At 52.4% G+C, this 16,338-nt stretch overlaps 1 protein-coding gene across 2 annotated transcripts in view; it reads left to right on the top strand.

The window, feature by feature from the left end:
* The first annotated feature begins 8,183 nt into the window (after positions 1 to 8,183).
* Positions 8,184 to 16,338, top strand: part of PDE10A (phosphodiesterase 10A) — a 618,961-nt gene continuing 610,806 nt past the window's right edge. The window contains exon 1 of one of the 2 annotated variants that reach the window (XM_045500247.1): positions 8,184 to 8,780. Coding sequence is in view for 1 of the 2 variants with exons in the window: in XM_045500245.1 (XP_045356201.1) it covers positions 9,937 to 10,045 (109 nt within the window). In the remaining variant the exon portion in view is untranslated. Of the gene's footprint in view, positions 8,781 to 9,646; positions 10,046 to 16,338 lie in introns of those variants that run through there. The other variant, XM_045500245.1, reaches the window with a different exon arrangement.

Here is a 16,338-nt window from a genome sequence, read left to right as displayed (position 1 = left end):
CATCCCAAGTTGCCTGAGGATAAAGCAGCCTCTAGGCACTAGCCCTTTCGGTTCATTCCTTCCTTCAATCACTTTCTGAAAACATATTAAATATTTTTTTTCATTAGTGGAGATCCATTGACACTTGGGAAAATTTATTTATTTTTATTTTTTAAAAAAGTGATGGATGGGGCACCTGGGTGGCTCAATCGGTTAAGTGTCTGACTTCGGCTCAGGTCGTGATCTCGCGGTCCGTGAGTTCGAGCCCCGCGTCGGGCTCTGTGCTGACCGCTCAGAGCCTGGAGCCTGTTTCCGATTCTGTGTCTCCCTCTCTCTCTGACCCTCCCCGTTCATGCTCTGTCTCTCTCTGTCTCAAAAATAAATAAATGTTTAAAAAAAAAAAGTGATTGATGAATTGTAAACTAAAGCTCTTGACCCTGCCGAAGACAACTGTGTTTATACTTACCCTGTGGCTCTGCAACCCCACCTGCAGGGATGTGCCCTGAGCTGCACCTCTGACTGTAGGAAAACGTAAGTGCGCAAAGCAGTTCACGGCAGCCAGGTGAGCTAAGTGCCCAAGCATAGGACATAGGCTGGCTGAGCCATGGGGGCACTCATACCGCTGTTCGAAAAAGCAAGAAGAGTGCTGAGAAATCGGCAGAATGTGATTTCCAGGAAATGTGATTCAGCAAAAAATGGCAGATTGCGAAGGAGCCTGTGTAAGATACGTTCTGTGGAGAAAACAAGGAAACAAACACTACCCGCTCACCTTTACAGAAGGCAACGGAGTGAAGATAAACCAGAAGACAATGAGACTGGCTTCCTACAAGGGGTTGGGGGAGAGACAGAGTGGAAGGCCCACGGGAGGGAAGGACCTTCTCTCTGGATGTCTCCAAGGGTAGCTTTGACCTTCAGAAGCATATTCACAATCCTTACAAACGTAAAATTAAATCAATAAAAATGGGAAGGGGGAAAACATGGAAGGAAACCGAAACAAAGGAATCTGGTCATTCTCTTCCAGTAGAAGACAGTGAGGGGAACTAAGAAAGAACAAGTCGAGAAGATTTCTGAACACAGCCTTTGACTCTAGATCCAACGGACTTCGTCGCATGTGGTAAGAGGCATCAGGGGAGAGTCGCAGACAAATCCTGACCTCTGGTCATGGTTGCTTTGTTGTACGGCTGAGGGCAAGGGAATTAGGAAACTGTTAGATGCACTGTAGGGCTGGGCAGATGAGCAAATCCACTGATGCTGTTGGGAACAGGACTTCACTGCGGTAGAAGAGATAACACCTGACTTCTCAAATATGCAAACGTGGGCGTATGGGTGCAGGTGTGCTTGTCTATAATGTGCATATGTGCATATATCTGTGTGTGCATGCGTGTGTGTGCTCACTTACTGCCTAGTATGTGTGCTGCAAGGCCAAGAGGAGCAGACACCCAATAGCAGTGAGCACCCCTGGTCCCAGATCTTGGTCTCTAACTCCACCACAAGGACCAGTGTTCCTCGAGGAAGTGGCTGATTCCAGGCTGAGCACGGTGGGTCCAAGATGGCCCTGAAACATTTTGCTGGTAAGGAATGCTGAGGAAATGACAGGGCACGGCCTGTGGACTCAGGGTCATCTTCAAGGGACTCTCACCTGAGCTTTAATAGACCAAATATGAGCAAAATAATTACATACAGAAATGAATTATAAACCATGGAAATAGGAAATGATGGTCCTTACTACTTAAATACTCATAATATCCCCAAGAAATAGATGCAGGAAATGGTAAAAAAAAAAAAAAAAAAAAAAAAAAAAGAGGGAGAAGAAGCGAGGGTGTGTGCCCCTTCCAGGGCTGGTGAGTAACTTTGTGGGAGTGCTGAGTGAGGAGGCCGTCACGCACAAGTGGACAAACCGGAGCCCTCCACGGAAGCCAGTTCTGGGCAGATAGAGATTCACAGCAGAATACTCGCCAGATCTTCAAGCGTCTCCCTACAGATCGCTTGCTAGTTTCAAGTGAAATGAAAGGGGTGATTACACGGAGGGGAAATCAGACAAGGCCTGGATTAGGATTCAGACCAGAGGAGCCAGATGGACAGCAAGAGATTCCAGATGCATATTCTGGTAAAGACACCACCTCCCCTTGGTAGTGTTTCGGCTGAAAATGCGTAACCTGAATCGAACCGTGAGGAAACATCAAATCCACACTGAGAAATGGTTGATTAAGAATAGGGAGATGAGATGTCTATATTCTTCCAAAATGTCTGTGTCGTAAAAGACAAAGAAAGGTTCTGGAAATGTGCCAGATGGAAGGATTCTAAGAAATAGGGCAATTAAAGGCAATCCTCGACCCCTGACTGTATTCTGTTCTGTGGGGTCTGGGGGGGGGCGGTATTCTAGAAAACACCAACTGGGTGGGAAAAACTGGAATATGGACAGCAACCAGATGAACATACGCATCAGTAATTTTAATTTACTGAAGTTGGCCACAGTGCTGTCTTTATATAAGAAAATATTCCTATTCTTAGGAAATACACAATGAAATATGTTGGGGGGCAAAGGGTCTCACTCATAACTGATTTAAAGAATAGAGTGCACACAAGTGACATGCAAATGGAAATAAAAGGTCAACAAGAGGGGAATCTGGGTGTTCGTGGTATCATTTTTATGCTTGCAACTCTTCTGTAAATTCGAAATTACTTCCAAATAAAAATCTTGAAAAGTGAGTGCTGAGGGGCACCTGGGTGGCTCAGTCGGTTGAGCGTCCAACTTAGGCTCAGGTCATGATCTCATGGTCTGTGGGTTCGAGCCCCGCGTCGGGCCCTGTGCTGACAGCTCGGAGCCTGGAGCCTGTTTCGGATTCTGTCCCTCCCCTGCTCATGCTGTCTCCCTCTCTCTCCCTCTCTCTCCCCCTCCTTCTCTCTCTCTCTCAAAAATAAATAAACATTTAAAAAAATGTTTAGAAAGTGAGTGCTGAAATATACATAGGTGAAATATCTAGGATGAGTTAGGCTGCTTTATGGAAGAAGAGGGATGGACACGATGTGATTACATTTCTGTATTTACGTGATCGGTTTTAGCATCCGAACATGATGCGCAGCTATGATATCCTCCTTCTGAAAACAAACCTTCTGAAAGTCCTCACTACTCTTTGGCTGTGTTATGTTGCTTGAGCTCCTTTTCTTCATTTATAACACAGACTTTGGGAGCTAAGGGATTAGTCTCATTAGATAATCGAATGTTCTTTCTGGCTCTACCAATCAGGGATTAGACCAAATGTTTATTTTCTGATTTCAGCTACTCACAACATTAAATAAGCTACTTTCAGATTCCCCATGTCTCCAATATCCTCTTGAGACTCATTTTCTCATGACTCAGAAATTCTTTTAGGCATAGAAACGACTGTGCTTAGTGGGTCAACAGGAACATGGGTTTTTCCAACAAGGTGTTTACAAAACCGGCCGCCTTGTCCGGGCCGGCGACTTTGATTTTGCTGGTTCTTTCTATCTGTTCTTGGAAGTGGTCCAAATTAACACCCCAGTATCCTAAGATCTCACTTCCTCTCCATATGAAAAGAATCTGGGAAAAGAAAAATGAACTGGTCTCTGACTGGGCGAAGGAGTGCCCGCACTAAAACCGAGCCCCTCCCGGTGTTCGAAGAATCTCAAAGTCCCCTGCAGACCTTGTTGTTCCTACAGTCCTCCTCGGTCGGGGTCTGGAAGCAGTAGCCTGGAGCCGTGAAGCCCAGCTCAAAGCCAGTATCTTCCCCTCACGGTGGGGAGCCACGGAGCTCCCTCAGAGACCACAGTGCCTTTGCTCTCCCCACATCCCTTCCATAGTTGGGCAAAATGGCTTCCAAGCCCATATAATGTCCTATAATTTGATGTGTTCTTTCCCTGAACAAAAGGGGAGAGGATCCCAGTCCTCACCAAGATGTCCCCCCGCCCCCACTGGAAACGGACAAGGAGGCCCTGGCTTGTACATCAGTTTCTCGAAAGTCTTCACGGAAGCTCCTCCTTCCTGCTCTGCTGGGGTGGCGTCAGTAACACGGAGTTTCCAGGTGTGCAAGGTGGGTAACGCATCTCCAGCTACGATCGTTTACGGCACAGAAGCGGAGCCTGCCTGCCTGCTTGACGTCGATTACCTGGCCATCCTCAGCAGAGCCGAACTTATTTTTGGCTCCGACAATCACGCCTGCATTCTAGAACCGCTTCCGTTGGCCCCTCCAGACCCCGCCAGCACGAGACTGGCATGTCCTCGCTCGAGGTCACGTCCTGTCACCGCTTCACTTGGCCGCTGCCCTGTCTCTCCTCTTACTTCTTCAGATGCTCTCTCCAATTTTCCTTCTAAAACACCATTTCATCTCTTTCTGAAAACCCATCAAGGCCTGGGACACACTTCCAACTCTTTAGCGAGGCCACGAGGCCCCTCAGTACCTGCTCGCCTCCAGCCCAACACTGGAGTGCCCTGATAGGTTGCAAACCATCCACCCTCTTGAACCTCCGGGCTTGCTCTCTGTCTACACCGTGGAGCTCCCTCCAGCCTACAGGACCTGCCTGGGTGTGAGCTGCCCCAGGCCTCTTTTCTGCCCAACGGTCCTCTCTGGGGACAGAGCTCAGCCCAGGGCGTCTTGTGCCCATGCACCTGTTCCCCTCTGCTGGATGGGGGGCCTGGAGGGGAGATCCTGGGACGTCGGGGTTTGGAGCGCAGTGATTACTGAAGGAATATAATGTTTGACTTCTAGAGTGGGCCTTCCAAAGTTTCAGGAACTGGAAAGGCAGTTCCTTTTATGGCAGGCATAAGACTTGGGTGGGAAGGGAAAGACTATGAGGGACAAGGAAAGAAGGGGAGAGAGGAAGAAGTGATTGAAGAGGAAAGTGAGGAAGAGAGAGGATGACTCCTCAGGGACCACCCACACACCTAACGGTGCTCTTGGGCAGGGGGCTCACGTACTCTCACACGGACCTTTCATTTGGGGGATATTGTGGCAGAACAAAGAACCCCCCCCCCCCACAGCCTCCAAGCTCACCTTCTTCTACTTGCTGACAAATCAAGCATCTCTTGAATGTGTGGTGAGGTGAAGAACTTTCGTGAGGCTAATTCTAGTTTTTATGTGACTATAAGCAAAAATTAAAAAAAAAATCAGCATGATCATGAAGCTGGCATTTTATTTTTTATTTGTTTTTTTTTTAAACATGTTTATTTATTTTTGAGAGAGAGAGAGGAGAGAGAGAATCCCAAGCTGGCTCTGAGCTGTCGGCACAGAGCCTGATGCAGGGCTTGAACTCGTGAACTGTGAAATCATGACCTGAGTCGAAGTCGGGCCCTCCACCGACTCAGCCACCCAGGCGCCCCTGAAGCTAGCATTTGAGTGAGGAGGTAGAATAAACAGGGCAAATAAGTTAACTGGAAATAGTCCAGGTAGGAAAGTTAAGTAAGGCCAGGGACAGGAAGTGTGTTCAAGTTTTAGGCAGGGTGGCCCCTAGAGGTTCCCGAGGATGCCCGGGTACAGGTGAGGAGGGGAAGAGAATGAGCCTAGTGAGGATTCAGCAGCAGAAGGGTCCAGAGAGGGATCGGCATGTGTGCACCTCTCCACGTGGGTGCCAGAAAAGGGCTGGGGGGCTGGGGACCACGGAGCAGGGAGGCAAGAGGCATAAGCCCTGACGACCGGGGATGGGGGGTAAGGGGGGCAGGACTGGCAGATCATTATGAGGACCTCGCTTCCTCGGGCCTGGAGGGACTTTTCCTAGAGAAGGAACATGGTTTGGAACTCTACGGGAAAGACAGCAGCGACCGACAGGAGGTGGGATTGGGGGAGCGTCAGCGGGGAGGTAGCGACTTGGCATCCAGGCATATGTAGAGGGAGAGGGCACAGAATTTGCTGATGGATGGAACGTGAGGGAAGGAGAACACAGGAGTCCTTGTTACTGCAGCGTTTTCGGCCTCAGGGCAGCAGAAAGGTTGAAACGTTCGTTCATTTACCGACGTGGGAAAAACCTCAGGACAAGCAGGTTTGGGGCGAAGGTAACATCCGGAACCTAGTTACAGCCCTGTTAGGTGCGCCTTCCGGGCATCCAGGCGGAGGTGTGACTTAGACTGGGGGTCCAGCCTCATCTTCTGGGTTCAGATAGGACTGGACCGGGGGGCTGAGTGAGAGCAGCAGGGCTGGAGGCGTGGGACACGATAAGGGCCCGTGGGCCAGTCCTACAGCCTTCCAACATACAGCCTATATGTCCTTCCAACTGTAGGAAGCTGGGCAGATACAGCTTCAACAGATGCGACCCCAGGGGACGGCCAGGAAGGTAGGAGGCAGTCCCGGGAGTGTGGTGTCCTGAAGGCCGAGAGAAGGACGTGTCGATGGGAGGGAAGCGTGAACTCTGCCCAGTGTGGTTAGCAAGTCAGATGAGGTGAGGACTGAAAATTCGCCTTTGTCCGGAGTGGCGCAGGCTGGCAGGTGGCCGGGGGAACAGCAGAGTTTCTCTGAGTAGTTGAGGCAGATGTCTTAAGACAGTGTTACTGGGGCTGGTTCGAGAGCAGGTGGGAGGTGAGAAACCAGAGCCAGTCCAGGGCACGGGCTGGGTGCTGTTGGTTGTGAACAGGAGAGAGGCTGGGTGGGGTGAGGGAGAAGAGGGGCTATGGATGGTTGTCTTCCTGCAGGAGAGCCCAGGTTGTGTGTGTGTGTGTGTGTGTGTGTGTGTGTGTGTGTGTGTTGGAGAGCAAACTGTACATGACTTGGGATTAGGCCATGCTGAGGGGGATGGTGAAGGCATTTCCTCTACTGGAAGAGGGGCTGGGGTCCAGTGCCCAAGTGGCAGGATGACTGTGTACTGGGCAGGATCACCCGGGAGGAGCCTTCTCCCACAGGCTGGGCCACCGCTGGCTGGGAAGGTCTCTGCAGACACCACACTCTTGGTTGCCTGCTGTCCCCAGGCCCAGCTCGGGGGTCTTGGGGAAGCAAAGGGGTTCGGGTTCACTTTGGTCACGTTTGTGGAAGCCTTTGCGAGCGCAGGTGAGGCTCCTGTGGTGTGCAGGGCGCCTCGGAACTCAATCTTTCGTGTTCCTGGGTGAGAAGCCCGGGGCGGCGCCCAGCGAGGGGTGGGGGGTGGGTGCGCTCCCCTGGGCGGGCGTGAGCCCAGCCATCAGGCCCCCTCCGGCAACTGCGCGTGGGGGGCGTAAGCCGACGGATTCCCTCGAGCGGGGTTTTGGCCGCGGAACCGCCCCTTGGGGCGCCCCCCACCCCCGCACCCCCACCCAGGCGCGCGCACCCCTGGGGGCTCGGGGTGGAGGGCGAGCGGGTTTGGGTTGGCATAGGAGCGCAGAGGGAGGCGACACCCCGGCCCCAGCCGCTGCCCTGCGCCACGTGGCCGCTCCCCTGGCTGTTGCTAAGGTCTGGGAGTTCGGGGGGCACACAGGCCTGACGGGTCCCGCACCCCCGCTCTCACCGCGCGGCCCAGCCTGGCTCCATTCTCTTGGTGCTCGCACTGCATTGGCAAGGAAGGCCCCTGGGGCTGGAGGGGCAGGGCAGGCCGGGCCCCTGGCCTTTGAAGGGTGGTCCTCTGGGATCTCCCCCCCCCCCCGCCCCCGCCCCGCGGCGAGGGTGGTTGTCCCCGCGTGGGAGCAGCGCCCCCTGCAGAGGCGACGTCCTCGCCGAGTGGAGGTCCCCGCGCGCGCGCGCGGGCATTAGTCCATTCACTGCGACTCCCTGAGCCCCGCGGCGGCCCTGACACGCCAGCCACCGAATCTATGAATGGGGAGAGGGAGAGAAGCCGTGTCTGCCTCCACTCCCCGCCCCTCCCCCGCCTCCCTCCAGGCCGAGCGAGCCAGATACAAAGTGACAAGGGGCCGGGGGGGGGGGGGGCACTGCGGGGGCGTGCAAGAGGAGTGCAAGTCTGGCTGGAGACAGCACTATTTATATACTCCCGAGCTCCAGGACAAAGAGGGCTGGTCGGAGTCCCCCGCCCCCCAGCCCCAGAGCCTCCCCGGCCCCCTCCCCGGTGGCTTTGATTTCATTACCCCTCCCCCCCACCCCGGGGGCGGGCTGGCAGGTGCGGGGGTGGGAGCCGTCTCCGCGGGAGCAGCCTTGCCAAAGGTCCGGCTGCTGACGTCGGAGAGCGCCCGCTCCTGTCAATGAAGGCAGCGGCAGCCTGGGGACGGTCTGGCAACGAGGCTACAGACGTCATCGCCTCCTGTTGGACGCGGGGGGTGTCCGAGCAGCGGCTCCGGCTTAAAGGAAAACTCTCCAAGTTCCAGGCAGCCGCGGAGAGTCGTTCCTGAGAGCACATGCACCCCCAGATGCCCAGTGTGCGCGGCACACGGGCTGGCACACGCGCGCGCGCACACACACACGCACACACACGCGCGCACACTCGCACTCCTGTTCTGCATAGATGTGTGGGTCCAAACTTGCGGCAGCACCGAGAGAATGGGCTGAGATGGACCGGTCCTCCTTGGCGCCTGGAGGGCTCAGCGCGGCTTCCCTCGACACCCCCAGATGGAAGGGAGAGAAAGAAGACCGTGACACCCCGTTTAGAGTTGTCCCCCCCTTTTCTGAGAAGATCGGCGCGAAAGCCGGGGTGCCCGAAGCCTTTGGAATATGCCTCCTTGGCGGAGCCGAAGCGAGCGTTCTTGGAGAGGTCCCGAACTTGGGCCACCGGCCTCGCCTGGCAACTCGTTTTGCGCAGTTTTCGTCGGAGCCCTGGACCCGCCGCGCTCCTGGCCGGCTGGCGCCTCCACCCCCACCTTTTCCCTCTCCCTTTTTCAAAGGCAGGAACTTGAAATGAAGCGGAGACCAGGTCCGCGCCTCAGCACACTTTGGCGGGTAAGTTGATAGTTGCTTTTACCTATTATTTAACCCTTGGGAGTCCGGAAAAACTTCATTCGAACCTTTTCCCCGACTCTCCTCCCCCCCCCCCGCCCCCCATCATTTCCGTCCATCCTCTCTGTCAGTGAGATGGGGCGCGAGCCTGTCGTTTGGGAACACGGCTGCTCCGGAGGAGAGTGGCTCGCGGGAGGGGGGAGGACGAAGCCTGAGTCGGTAGAAAGCCAGACTCAAGGCTGTGAGACTGCAGCCAACTCCGGGTGCTGAGTGATTGCCTCCGGGCCACTGCCTGGCCCGAGTTTCCAGCTCCAAGCTCCCCGCGAAGGCTGCCCTCCAGCCCCGTGATGCCAGCCTGGCAGGTGCCTGGTGAAGCGGCCAAGAGGAGCTGCTGGTGTTCCAGCACCTTCCTTCCTCCCTTCTTGGCTTCCGCCTGGAGTTCTGGATGGGGGCAAATCCCCCTCCTCCCCTCTCCATCCCTCACCTCTGCTGCCACTCTCCTCTGCCCCCCCCTTCCACCTCTCCCCCAGTCCCTTTCGCAAAAGCCTACGTGATGTCATCGGGAGGAGGGTTCGGAACCTCCAGCACCTGAAGGCATCCCTGTATCGCACCCTGCAGCATTTGCTTTTCTTCATTCCACCCAATTTTCCTTGCAGTCCACGGAAAGCACCCCCCACCAAATATCACAAACAGTGTCCCCCCTCCCAACCACCCCCCCCCCCCTCTCTTTCATGAATGGACAGGGCCAGGGGTCCCAGTACAGGGAACCCCCCCTCCCCCTCCCAGATTAGGAAGAAATCAGCTGAGGGGCCCCGAGGAGCCTCTCCTCTCTGGGTGCTGAGCTCTCCTCCGCTCTCAGCTCACCCTTCTAGGGGAAGGAAGAAGAGGCAGGAGGAAGGAGAGAGCCGGCCGGTGCCAACAGCCCCCTAGACGTGGAGCTGCTCGGCTGAACGGAGGGATCTGTGCGCCAGTCCCTGCCTCCCCTGCCTCCCCTGCCTCCCCTGCCTCCCCTGCCCTCCATCTCCCTCCCCGGTCTCTACTCCCCACCCCTTCCGTCAGGCTTGCTCCCCTCCACCTAACCCCACCTTCGCTCTCCTCTCCGAGGGGGGAGGGCCCGGGGTGAGGAAAGAAACCCCCAAAGCCCCAGTCCCAGGCAGAGATGTCGAAGAAACGCAAAGCCCTCGAGGGTGGAGGAGGTGGAGGAGAGTCCCCGAGCCCAGAGGAGGAGCCCAGTGCCCGGCCTGGGGGCCGAGGCAGCCCGGAGCAAGGTAGGGGGAGGGGGGCGGAGGAGAGGGAAGGAGGCGGCCGGGAAGCCTCTAGGAGTTGAGATCCTCTGCGGAACGCTCTAGCCCAGCTTCTCCGGCACAGCCTTCCGGGTCAAGGCAACTTGAGTAGACTTTTCTCCCCACATATGGGATTTTACTGGTGTCTTGAGGAAATTGGGGGTAGGGTGGGATGAGCTGATTGAGCCGGTGCTGGAGACCCAGATGGGGGAGAACTTGAAGCTCTGTGGAGAGCAAGGGAAGGTGGGGTGGGAGGGGAGAGGAGCAGGAGGAGGCCGGGGAGGTGTGGGTTGGGGGCTGCAGACCCTTTCCAGGTCCTCTGCCTGCCCTGCTGTCGTGGGTGCTGGTGTGACCGGCTGTCCTGTGGACGTATGGGCTGCGTGGCTGCTTGTGTTGGACACCTGTGTCGAGAGGGTGGGGTGCCAGGGCTGTCCCCGAGTGTCTGTGGCCGGTGAGGGACAGCAGGGAGGATGTCGACTTCTTCCATGCTTCTCCAATCCAGGCAGGCTGAGGGTTGCGTCATGCTGAATCCTCACCCCTGCACAGGCAGGCCCTCTGCTTTCTCCTGAAGTTGGAGGGGAGGTTTGAAGCAAATTGGGTGACGTGTTGTGATTTCGAGGAGAGATGTTGTGATGAAAACAGTTGGGTGCTCCTCTGCCTGGAATAATAGCAAGGACAAAGTGAAGAGGGCAATTTCCTGTGGAAACAAAAGTAATACCTGGGCGTCTGGTCCCCACAGGAAAGAAACCCAAACAGACACCTTTCATTTCACTGAAAGCATCGGGGATTTGGATGAAAGTAGGCCCAAAGGAACCAGTCAAGCCCGGTCTAGGCTGTCATTAAAATACAAAGGAAAAATGAGCCCGGTGCAAATGTTTTGCTGTCGGTTAAGCTGTGGAAGAGGACAGGGGGCGTGACCTGAATCGAGGCAGGTGGAGGGGTTGTTTTGGGCGATGGCTTTGCTTTCCAGAACTCAGCTTTGTGGTCTTGGTCGGCGGCAGGCGCAGGTCTGAGCAGAGCACCGGGAGACATGGGCGTGTGTCTCCAAGATGGGAGTCGATGGCTCTTCTCCCTTGACGTCATAAGAAACACAGAGTCACCAAAGTCCTTCCTGCGCACGAGACCTGAATCTCTGGGCCCACTGGGAACCTTTTGCACGGCTTGTGTGCATTTTAAAGCAGAGGTCGGGTGTTGGCCACCCCTGGACAGTGCGTCTGGGATTTAATAGAAATAGGTGAGAGCATATTGTTGTCTGCTTACCTGGAAACGGGTTGCATTTTCGTGACTGCCCGTGTTTTGACTTTATTTGCTCAGTTATGATCTTAGAGCAAAAGTCAGTACATTTCTTACATTCGTTTTGCTGGAAAACTGGCAAATGTGGCAAATGACTGGATCTGAATGGCCGGTGGTTTTCCGTCTTTGAGGAGAATAATTTGGTATCACCTTGGGTATGTGACAGATTCGTCAGCTGTGTACCCAGCATCCGGGTGTGACCTGAGGGTTACTCTCAAAGATACATAGCACGTTCTTCTGGTGAAGCTGCTAGTGACGTCCGTGGGAAATGACATCATTATCATGGCAAATAACAACATGGGGGCATTTTACAGCGTTTTAATAATTGACGAATACATGTCTTCCGGTTGTAAAAGAAATACGACTTGTATCTTAACAGACGCATCTCGTCTTTTTTTGTTGAAACGCATGGTTTTAGCATTTAAAAAGGTAGGCTGTGGAGGTCCTGGACCAACAGCAAATAATTTCTACATTCCTTTGCTGGGAATATTTTGCAGGTCGGGACCGGGAACAGAACGTACCTACGGCCATATTACTCCGAGATTATAATAATTTTGGAATGACCTGTTCTACAGATTGGTTTTGTTTTAGGGCTTAAAAATCTCTAATGATTGTACCGTATCCTTTGTATTTGGCAAATAAAAAATGCCACTTGATAATTGCCTGCGAGTATGTAACTGTAGAAACCATTAAGAGTGTAAACATTCAACTACTGTATTATTGTGAATGCGTTTCTTTGGGAAATGGTAGCCGGGCACACGCCCCAGGTGGGGGAAACATATCTTCTGCATATATGGTAGAGTTTATGGCTGGGCACACCTTGACAGTGGGAGATGGGGAGGCCGGGAGAAAACGGGTGTGAGCCACGCGTGATGCGCGTGCGCTGAGATGTGCAAAGACCGTCGCCCCCGTGGTTAAGGAACTGGATGTCCTCTACCTCTGCACTCAGTGCTGTTCTTGTCTTTTCCTTTGGACCTCTTGGCCAAAGTCGCCAGTGTGCACACGGAAGAATAGAGAAAAATATTTACATCCGTCTCGCTGACCTTGACTATCAGAAGGGGCTTCTGTTAAAAGTTTCCACAACTCGGAAGGCCAATGTGTTTGTTCCTTTTAACCATGGAGGGCATGTGATATAGCATGTGGTAAATTAAGGCGATTGGAAACTAAATTCCAGTGGTAGGCATGGATTACGAGACCATCTGTCAGCAGGGTGCATTGATCCAAAGTTTTAAATAGCTGATAAGCACGCAGGCTACCTGGAGAGAGTGTGGTGGGACCTTTGGATGTAGGAACAAAGATCCATTGTGCGTTTTCATGCCCTCACCTCTCACCGGTCTATGCCAGGTGCACACGGTTCCCAGGCCTGGCTGGGAGGTGTGGGTATTTCCCGGTTGTTGTGTTCGAATGGCTCCTGCCCCCCTGATAGTGTCTCTAAAGGAGATTCCTTACGGGGATGCAGGCAAGGTCGTAAATGGGTCATGGTGAAGGCACGTGGAAAGGCTTTGGTTTTCTCCCTGACTGTGATCGCGCCATCCTATTTCATTTAGCTGAGTAAACAGCAGAAGGAAGTGCATTGTCCTAGCGTTGGCTGAACATTTCTTTGGATGCCCATTGAAATTATTTGACATGCATGCATGCGTGTGCACTCGCACGCACATGTGCCTGGCGTGTGTGTGTGTGTGTGCACGCATGCATGTAAAATCACGGTCAGGATATAGTCCTCTCGTGGATCCCAGCTGGCCCTGTGTCCAACACGTGTTCGGATTATACTGATGAAAGATATTTGCATACAATGTTAACTTTGTAAAGTTTTGTCTTTCCGACTAAGAGAAGTTTGGTGTGCCGGTAGACAGTGCCAGCCCACAGTTTTTGTTTTACTGCGCTTGTACTTTTCTTTTCTTTTAAATTTTTTTTAACGTTTATTTATTTTTAAGACAGAGAGAGACAGAGCATGAACGGGGGAGGGTCAGAGAGAGAGGGAGACCCAGAATCCGAAGCAGGCTCCAGGCTCTGAGCAGTCAGCATAGAGCGCGACCCGGGGCTCGAACCCACGAACCGTGAGATCATGACCTGAGCTGAAGTCGGACGCCTAACCGACTGAGCCACCCAGGCGCCCTGTACTTTTCTTCGTTGCTCTGAACGTCGATCCAAAACCACGTCCCATTGTTCAGTTAGCTGTGAAGATGATGGCTGTGTTGAAGGCTGCACGGGAAGAGCCTCTGATGAAGACACTGAATAAGTTTATTGATTGATCTCATCCCACCGGCGGATACTCTTAGTTTCCCACTCTCTTCGCATTCTCTTTACGGTAGTTTCTTTCCGAGGAATTATTGTCTGCTTAGAAACTGGTTTGACCACGGGACATTTCATCAGGCACCCTGCCCTGAGACACAGCAGGAGGCCCTGTTTGCCCAGCTTTGTCCTGGTGGGAAGTCTACCTTCCTGGCCCTGTAGGCTCCCCGAGTCTGTCTTCCTGTCTGCGTCCTCATTGTTCTGCAGCGTTTCGTCTTCAAGTTTTTGCTCTTTTTTTCTTTTAGGATGATATTTGGATGAAAATGATGTCCACTGTTCACTATTGCATTCCCTTTAAAAATAAGTAGTCTCTATTTTTGATGAAATTGGTTAAGACCCCATCTGGCACAGTTTTCCGGATTCCCGCCACGGCAGAGTCCCCTGAAGGGGGGGGGGCCTCTGTGTAGAGGGGAAGCAGGGCAGGTTTGCACAGGACTATGGTCTACTCATATTTTACACTCCCCGGACTCCCTGAGCTGCGGGAAACCATCTACGGGTAGCTATTCCTTCATCTGATGAGTTAATGACTGAACCAAACATGTTACTTCCTCTGTGTACCTTTTTGACATCACAAAGGCATTCGGGTTTTGTGGCTTCTCTGTGTCACTAATGGATCGTGGGTTTTGGGGGGGCATCTGGAACTGGAGACAGGGGGAGTATTATCAATTCTGTGGCTCTAAAACTCAGAAGGTAAATAAACATCTAGGTTGGTAGCTGCCTTACATCTCCATGGCCCCCAAAACTAGTTGGAATGACTTTTTTCCTAACAGATCAATTTCTAAAAAATAATTGATGAGACTGTTTTATCATGAGAAAAACTCTCTTAAAGGGTGATTTATAATCATTAGTAAAAAAGAAGTGGTTATGACCTCTGGACCAAGAATTGATGTTAAAGAACATTCTTACAGAGGTTTGATAGCAAAGAGCGGCAGGTGAGACGACTTTTCAGTTCTGTTAGTTTCTCTGGCTCCCAGCAGAGAGGCCAGTGTGGTGCAGGCGGAGCCACAGAGGATGCAGGAGAGAGGGGAGCCACAGAGGATGCAGGAGAGAGGGGAGTCAGGGAAAGGGATGTTCAAGGGTGCAGAGTGGAGTCCAAGAGTCAGTGCTCACAGTTGGGCCAGAAAGGAAATTACCCGTGTCTGGAAAGAGACACGTGTCTGTTTCCTCCTCCTAACTTTGGAAGGTTGAATTGGATGACCCTGGGGGGGATGGGGGTCAGACCTCTAAGACTTTGGTTATGGTTGTGTGAAGAAATGGACAAATTGTACCGACCCCGGACTCAGTGGTAACTCACAGAGGAGGCTGTGCAATGAGAAAAGCGGTAATTCACACGCATAAACAACAATGGCTTATAGAGTGTAAGTGTTGTGTAACTTCATTATGAAGGTCTGGAGAATAGGGGGAAGAGTGATTTGTTGTAACATCCCAGGAAAGTCCTCTGTCAACTGTTAGTGTGGTCATCTGTCCTACCCGCTGCTTAATATTAAGCTCTTTTCTTGCCCATTTCCTCCAGTTTTTGTTATTTTCTGTCTGATCGTCAGGTTTCTGAAGTCATTGCTATTTAGTTGTCTGAAATGCAATGCAAAGGAATTTCAAAGTGGCATTGAAATTCTGCCAATGGCAGGATTTCATGGAGTCACTGAGAGTGATGCTGGGGCCAGCCTCATGCGTGTGCTAAGCCGTGGAAAATAGGGTTAGACTTTCATCAGAAGAAAGAAAATCAACAAGGATTATCCAATGTGCCTGCTACTGTATATTTTATCGCATTTTATTCTTTTTGTCAGACATCTTCGGATTTAGCACTGGGCCAGTGCTAAGTGCTGGCCATACAGGGTCCTTGAGAATGGGCATGACCTTGGGGTTAGGGTCAGGGTCATCACTGGGCGATGAGATGTTTAAGTCCTCGGACAAAATGCTCGCTGAAGTTTTCTTACTTTGCTCACTTTTTTTTTTTTTTTATAGCCTGCCTGTCTCTCCCTAGGAAAATGTGTTTTTCATAAAGGTGGAAGGTTTTGTTTGTTTGCTTGTTTGTTTTTTACAGTGTACTTCTAGAAGATAGAATAAAGCCTGGCAACTTTCAGTGCTCTGAAATATTTGCTGAATGAATGTGTGGATGAATGTTTGCACTCCCTTTTTATTTTTTTTTATTTTTTTATTATTTTTTTTTTAAATTTTTTTTTTTAATTTTTTTTTTTCAACGTTTATTTATTTTTGGGACAGAGAGAGACAGAGCATGAACGGGGAGGGGCAGAGAGAGAGGGAGACACAGAATCGGAAGCAGGCTCCAGGCTCTGAGCCATCAGCCCAGAGCCCGACGCGGGGCTCGAACTCATGGACCGCGAGATCGTGACCTGGCTGAAGTCGGACGCTTAACCGACTGCGCCACCCAGGCGCCCCTTTATTTTTTTTTTAAACTTTTTTTTTTTTTTCAACGTTTATTTTTGGGACAGAGAGAGACAGAGCATGAACGGGGGAGGGGCAGAGAGAGAGGGAGACACAGAATCGGAAACAGGCTCCAGGCTCTGAGCCATCAGCCCAGAGCCTGACGCGGGGCTCGAACTCACGGACCGCGAGATCGTGACCTGGCTGAAGTCGGACGCTTAACCGACTGCGCCACCCAGGCGCCCCTGCACTCCTTTCTTAATGGAACTTTTCTGCGGATGTAGGATGCACAAAATGTACTACAGAAAGGG

This window comes from Leopardus geoffroyi, chromosome B2 (genome assembly GCF_018350155.1).
Source record: "Leopardus geoffroyi isolate Oge1 chromosome B2, O.geoffroyi_Oge1_pat1.0, whole genome shotgun sequence".
Lineage (NCBI taxonomy): Eukaryota > Metazoa > Chordata > Mammalia > Carnivora > Felidae > Leopardus > Leopardus geoffroyi.
This window is presented reverse-complemented; position numbering and strand designations above follow the sequence as displayed.